A 7,816-nucleotide genomic window follows, 5' to 3' on the forward strand; every position below is an offset into this window, starting at 1 on the left:
CAATTAAACCGCTGTCGATTTTATTAGCCCTGCATCTCATTGCCAAACGAGTGGACTTTTACCAAGTAAAACTGCTGTGTATCATTTGAAATTTTCAGGGTAAATTTTCTGATAACTCTGGCCGGGATCCCTGCTCTAACCCCATGTGCTCACTAGAGGTCTCACGCTGCGTTCTCAAGACAAGGTCCAGGTCTCGATCATTTCTTAAAATAAAGCGATTCACCCCCACTGAAAACTTTCCAATCATTGCAGATAACTAGTTGGAGCTTATTAAAAATGATATTCATTGCTTAAAGCCCCGTTAGGATTTAGCACACTCCTGTTCTGTTCATGAACTTGCGAATTAAGGGCGGTAGAGCGTTGCCAGTGGCTGATTCTTCAAAAGTTTCATTTGTAAATGAATAAAGCTCAGAAAGGGACATCTCGTGTTCATTTATCTTACGTGATCGGAATAGGCGCCATATTTGGATAGTTAATTATTAGTACTCCAAAATGGATGGGACCTGCTGTGGGGTGACAATGATGTTTTGGCTGATGTCTCCTGTTAAAAGACACTGGAAGCTCATGCATGAAGATATTCTCTCAAGGAATACACTCGCCCATTAAACTGAACTGATGGCGTTAAAAATACTCTCTTATTTAATTTCAAAACAAATAATTCAATTTAAAGTCATTTTTATGCAAGTGTATATCACGATATTCCATTTCTATTTAAACAAGTTATTAACGTGGAACACGTATTTAAAGACTTATCAATGAGGTCCGTTTGTGTATTCCCTGTCCCCTTGGTTGGTTGATCATTTTAATGGTTCAATTCTGAACTCGTTTAGAAGATCAACTTTTAAAAACAAAATCTCCTCAAACAGAAAGTAAATAAGTAGAATATTGAATCGGGTTGAACGTGTTTAGATATTTCCATTATTATATAAACTGTGTATTTGAAACCAATAAATAGCATGAACATAGTGATGAGTGCGTGTGTCCCACATATGAGAGGCACTTTCACACACTCAAACACCTATTGAGAATGGGGAATTCACTCACGCTCTAAATTGTGTAACCAGTCTTTGCCCCTCTTATCACCATTGGAATAACTGATCCAAATCGGTTCCTTTAATTTCGGACCAACTGAAATAAAGCGAGTTTCCTGTCGTAGCTATAAGTTGATAAAGTGGAGCGTCTCCTGCATTTGCAGATAATTGACAATGACAAGCGGTATTGAAACATATTTGTGCGTCAGCGGCACTTAGGTATTTAAAAATTGAAGTGGGCTGTGCTTGGCTACAAACAACAGTGCTACTGGTTTTGTATTCGAGATCTTCGTGTCCTTATTTAATAGAGAGCGGGCTTTTGTTTTGAATATTAACTGTACGCGCCTAACCATGCATTTAACAGAAACAAACATTATAACGCAAACCCTTGAATTAAAAGGGTTTTAGCTCATCTTACAGCCACTTTCCATATTTTAAAAATTTGAGATGCTAATAAAATAGGATAATTTCGTTAAAGTCTAGGGGAAAACCTACTGCTGTACACATGTGCAGTACATGGTATGAATTGTATAGACGTATGCAGGATATAATAGTCATACAGTTCAGATCAGCTTTTATTTGTAACTTTTTTATTGCATGTTACTATTTCATTCATAAATTCGCTGTAGCTCGTTGAACTGTTTAGAAGAACTCGACTGGAATGAAAATTTGTTTAAGAAGTTACTTTTAAATGAAGCATTTTCTGAATGATAAAAAATAAAGTTTAACCACCCAATTCCTCGCACAGGCAGAATATAGCAATGACAACAAAGAGAAACAGACGGAAAACAAGCTTTATTGCTGAGGTTGTTTGGTGATTTGGATCGTCTCATGGACAAGGGGTTTGTTGTGTTGAAGTGGGACTGAAACTGGTAGCAATCTTGGCTGAGATTTGCCTCATCTTCCGGCCGCTCCGACCGAACTCCGACTCTGAGCTGACGCGCGTTCAGGAACTGCAGGCGTGTGGCCAATCACAGAGTGAGGGTGTCGGTCCTGGACCAATGGCAAGGGGGGAATGGCAGGTTTATCAGCGCATCTCCCGCGCCCGGCCCTTGACTCGCCTCAATTTCCGCGGGAAGCCCAGGATAGTGGCTGGTGACCGGGCCACAGAACACAGCGTCCTGCCTCCCCCCCCTCCTCCGCCTCCCACCCCACTGCACCCCTTTCCCTTCCCCTCCCCCCCCACCCCCAGCCTGGAGATCTCCCCGGACTGGACAGCCTCCTCTGGATCAACCCAACTTGTCATTAGGGGCACAGTCTCCCTCTGTCATACACCCGATAGATCTGTACCAGCGACAACAGGACGATCCACAGAGCTCTCGCAGCATTTACCAGGGGGTCCTGTCAACTCTATGAGCTGATCAAATGTTAGCCGTCGGGCAGATGGATACCCGCCAGAGTGCATTCGTCCTGAGCAGTACGCCGCTGGCTGCGCTTCATAACATGACTGAGATGAAGGCGTCTATATTTCCCTACTCCCTGCAGAATCCGTCCAGCTTCAAAGCGCCGACCCTGGCGAGTTTGAACGCACAGATCCCGCTGGGAACGCCGCACGGGATCAACGACATTCTAGGCCGCCCGGTCACTACCGCTGGCAATCTACTCTCTGGACTCCCTCGACTCAACGGACTTGCCACGACGGCGGGAATGTATTTCAACCCGACAGCAGCCAGCGTCTCCAGGTACCCCAAGCCCCTTGCTGAATTGCCGGGGAGACCTCCCATCTTCTGGCCGGGAATGATGCAGGGATCCCCATGGAGAGATCCCAGGGTGGCCTGCCCAAGTACGTACTCTCTAAACGCATTGCTGTTTTTAAATGCATATATACACATATTCACTTATATACACTTATATCTACATATGTATATATATAAATGTATATACACACGTTCGAATCTGTTTTTGACATTACTAGCTAAAACATTGTCTCCGAGAAAACTTTGCTTTTTGCTCTGAATTTTTGTACAAATGCTTTCACTTCAGCCTTACAAACTTTCCTTGAATTCCAGCTGCTGTAACGTTAATACTATCATTGCGATAAACATTGATTCAACTGGTGAGGCAAATTAACAATTTGTTGCTTATTTCTGTGCGGTCAGCGCTGACCATACAGCCACTTGCTGTTTTGGTTTTAATTTTATGAAACTCCCAAAATACAACAGAACACGAGCATTAATTGCAGCCAATTTAACTTCTTCACGTGTGCACTTTTAACTTGCAAAGAATTGAGTTCTTTTTTTTATGCGGTGAGTCGACATATTTACAGACAATATTTCCCTGTTTGATTTTTTTTCGTTTTTCCTCCAACAGCGCAGGGCAGTTTGGTCCTTGATAAAGACGGAAAGAAGAAACATTCCAGGCCAACATTTTCAGGTCAACAGATTTTTGCTCTGGAAAAAACGTTTGAACAGACCAAATATTTAGCTGGACCAGAAAGAGCCCGGTTAGCCTACTCGCTGGGAATGACAGAGAGTCAAGTCAAGGTAAAATATCTCTCTTAGTTGCTTCGTGGAATTCATCCAGCAAACACAGATCGTACCTGAGTGTTAAACATTAGGAAACATTCTACTGAGAAATTCCTATCGCAATAACCTCATTTAACACACAGCAAAATTGTACATTCAAATTGTGCTGTTAATGCCAAAGTTTTGTAGATTTTTTTGTTGTTGTAAATCTGTTGTGTCCGCATTTCGCAATGATTTCGACACTTCTACTAGGCCGGGATTGACTGGAAGGCTTGGTCTCAATCCTAAAGTGACTGGAAGCAGCTACTGTTGACTAATAGTTTCCACGTAACTATTTTGATAATGTTGGTCTCAGAAATAGGAGCACTGTTGTACAAGCACCAACAATTGGATTGTCCATTTCCTCTGCCCTTTTCTAAATCCATATGTTTCATTTTGAGTGTCGGATACACTAAACTGAAATTTGACATTGCCAGCTCATGTAAAATACCAGTAACAACAATGTAAACTGCAATGCCCGTTCACTGAGGCAAAATATTTCACAATTACCCTGTTACACACTGTTGTGTTGAACTTAAAACATGTGATGGGGGTAAATAGGCAAAGCTCGGCCTCCCTTCCTCTATATCATTTCGGATAATGGTTTAAGGTGAGTTAACTGCATTGCTGAATACAAGGCAGGAATGGCTGAGACAGCTATGCTTTTCGGATAGTGAACTGGAATGCACCGAAGCACACCGCACTGACACGTTGAATTTTCCGTTCGCAACAGGTGTGGTTTCAGAACAGACGGACCAAGTGGAGGAAGAAACACGCGGCTGAAATGGCCACAGCCAAGAAAAAGCACGATTCAGAGACTGAAAAACTCAAGGAAACGTCGGAAAACGAAGAGGACGAAGACGAGTACAACAGACCCCTTGATCCCAACTCAGACGACGAGAAAATCACACGGTTATTAAAAAAGCACAAAAGCGCCGGCTCGCTCACCATCCTGGACCCACACAACAGCCCGGAGATCTTGTGACAAACTTTTTTTTTAAAAAAGAGAAATGATTATATGAACAGCTTGAAAGGCTGAATTAACCAGGGTATATATAAAAAGAAGTTTAAAATAAATCGATGTTCCAGCGAATGGTGATATGTGTTGTACAGCTTAATGTATGTGAGATGTATATATTTTTTACAGAATAAGTTATGGAAATATCTTACAGCTCGATTATATAAATAACTTGGACTGAATCTGGCGGAAGTTTGAAAGGAGATTTGGAGATCACAGTTCACCCTCAAATGTCCATAGAACCAGGGGTCTTTTTCTTAGAATTTTCAATGTTAAGGAATAACAATCAGAGCTCATCCTTTTGTATAAATTACAGATTAAAACTGTAGCTGTACATACTAAGATGCACGTTTGTGTTGTAAAAAAATTAAATGTAAACTTTTTTGTGCATTTACATTCAAAAGGCTAATATTTTGCTTTCGCCTGTGTTGGTGACTTCCTTCGGAGGAGTTTTTTTTCCCGCGTTTTAGCGCCATTAAATCCTAAGGAATCTCTGAACATTGCTGGAGATGATTTGAAGGAAATATTATTGCGTCCACGATAGTTGGAAAAAGAAACTTTGTATTGCCAATAAATTATTTAACAATATGAAACCCCGTGGTCGGAATCCGGTTGATTTTGTGCCCTGAAGTGAGAGTTCACGAATTACGCGGAGATCATAGAACGGCACTTACTAAGTATTTAATTTGTGACTGTCACACTCAAATCATCTCAGTGATGACTCGAACCAAGGCGGTCTGGTAACCAGGCGTATGCGCTGATAACGTAGAATTGATTCCGAGTTATTTCAAGGATAGACAGTAAAACGCATTTTGCATGTTATCACTTTACCAACGGGCTCTGTACCAAACCGAACTTGCAGACCTAATTTGATAACATTTGGGCGAATTTGTTCTGAATTTTATATTCAACGCTGGGGTCGAATCAACAGGTCTGTGCAATTGGGAGTGTTTAGAGTCACTGTTGCAATCAGTGCCTGGATATTTCATAATACTGTAGCAGTTATATTGCGTACTGATGAAATTGGAGGGTTTAGAATCACCGTTGCAATCAGTGCCTGGATATTTTATAATATTGTAGCAATTGTATTATGTAGCTTACAAGTAAGCCAGTGTGAATCTCAAACGCGGCAACAGGGTCTCTCAAAGTTCTCAATAGTAGCTGCTTTGGAACAAAACTCGTAGTTACTGTAAACGTAACTGACATGTTAAATTTGTCAAGACATTTTGACAAGTTTCTCAACTTTTCGATTGAAATTGCATTTACTACTTATGTGAGTATCGCACTCATGTTTATACGGGTTTTGTTTTGCAGCGGACAGATTCCGTTATCATTTCAGAAATCAGACTGGTCGAAAATGAGTCAGTGAGGTTTTTCTTGTTATTCAGTCTTTGATTTTTGAGAGAGTGGATGACCGCGTCTCTGAGCCAGGCCTGCGGTCCTGCTGCTCAGAATGTGCTGTGGGGCGCGATGAATGATCAATCCAGACCACCTGATAAGTAGGTCAAATTCTGCCGAATTTACAGACTCACTCATAGTTTGAGGGAATAATTTATATCAGCCAACGGGAGCAGTTTCTTGCCAGTTCAAAAACACTCGTGCGTGTGTGCAGTCGAATGTGGGGACACAATGGTTTTAGTTATTGTTGAAAAAAAAGTCACACCGACATATCAAATGCTTTGAAACAACTAAAATTAACTTTTCGAATATTTACCAAAAATCACAGGAAGTTGATGTATCAATCCTTCCAACCACTTGCGTACCAGTGCAGTGTGCCTCCCTATTGGAGATCAGAAGTCATATCCCAGCTCGTCTGTTGATGAAGAGGCATCTTTCTACCTCACTTTCCAGTCCTCATCTATACAGAGTCATAGATGGTCATATAGATTGAACTAACGAAATATCTCACTGCAAACACATTTCAGTCGCTCATTTCTTAAACAGAATTACCGGCCGCTCTCGCAAACTTTGAGAACTCGCGGGGTGCTGTGTGCGGGATATATCTTGCGCGGATATTGTCGGGGTGGGAGTGGAATCCGTTCTTAAATGGCAACAGATTCCCAGTGAAGAGCTGAACTATGATATTGGGGGGCACGTTCTGGGAAAGGGCAGGCATATAAGGGAAGAAATCTGCGTGAGAGAGTTTGGGAGCTGCCATAACGGCAGGCTGGCCCGTTCTCTGTTCTTTCTTAGTTTACGTTCCAAAATCGGTCAACATGTTGTCTGAGAGGAAAACGATTTCTGGATAGAAATAGAACCTTACCACTCGATATAGTTAGTGAGGTTCGTTACGGCTTGCCAAGTTTAGACCGGGGAACAGAAATCAGAGAGCCAGTTAAGCATATGAAACTGACAATCATGAGCGAGAAAACGGCAAATAATGATTACTGAAAGATTTTTGTATTGCAGATGCAGGGCGAAACCGCATGTGTGTTTGGGGGATGGACCCATATCACTTTTTTGTGTTTTTTTTTCTACCGTGTCCGTGTAAAATACAATGTTGCTACTTTATTTTAAAGAAAAAGGTTTATTGATCTTAAATCCCTCGTCCACAAGTAACATATTAACAATTTTAAAATACATTTACACCTGGTGCAAAATCTTCTGGATTTTTCGTCAATTTAGATGAGATTATTTCTGATCTTCACAAATTAACTCAAGCACTTTTGAACACATCCATTTTCAAGCAGTTTGGATTAATTTTAAACGGACTGATCACAGACTTTGTAGTTACGTCGAGAATACATTCTGCTTAAAAAGGCGATAGAGAATTGTAATTATCTGGCGTATTTAAGTGGCGCTGGGTGGGATATTGTCGGAAACCTACACCATAACCAGCCCATGCCGAGAGAACTCGGTTACTTGGTGAGACCGTCAAAGAGTAAACCGTAACAAATTCGCGTGTTAACCTGAGAAGATTCTCGCTAATGGTGAATTAAATTTGCTATCACTTTGATCTATGTTTGATAAAGCTCCTCTGATGGGGTGTGTGCCGAAATGTTTCACTTGTTCCTTTCCCTCCGAGGGATGCTGCCTCATTGTGTGGACTGTCCCCAGCGAATCTTACTGCTGCTACTGGAAACACCAGCCTGCAACAGGAGATCGAGGCACCTGCAGTGAATGGGAACTTTAAACCCGCACAAATGAGTGCAACATCTGGTTTGAAAGAAGGGTCACTGGACTCGAAACGTCAATTCTTGCTTTCTCTCCACAGATGCTGCTAAACCTGCTGAATTTCTCCAGCAATTTTTTTGTTTCAGATT

The 7,816-nt window shown here is 41.6% G+C and overlaps 1 protein-coding gene across 1 annotated transcript; it reads left to right on the top strand.

The window, feature by feature from the left end:
• Positions 1-2,223: 2,223 nt before the first annotated feature.
• On the top strand, positions 2,224-4,997 carry nkx6.2 (NK6 homeobox 2). Its single transcript, XM_020517485.2, has 3 exons — positions 2,224-2,814; positions 3,342-3,514; positions 4,269-4,997. Exons 1-3 carry the CDS (start codon positions 2,397-2,399, stop codon positions 4,518-4,520), a joined length of 843 nt encoding a protein of 280 aa, XP_020373074.1. The 5' UTR covers positions 2,224-2,396; the 3' UTR covers positions 4,521-4,997.
• The last annotated feature ends 2,819 nt before the right edge of the window (positions 4,998-7,816 follow it).

This window comes from Rhincodon typus, chromosome 20, assembly GCF_021869965.1.
Source record: "Rhincodon typus isolate 14 chromosome 20, sRhiTyp1.1, whole genome shotgun sequence".
Lineage (NCBI taxonomy): Eukaryota > Metazoa > Chordata > Chondrichthyes > Orectolobiformes > Rhincodontidae > Rhincodon > Rhincodon typus.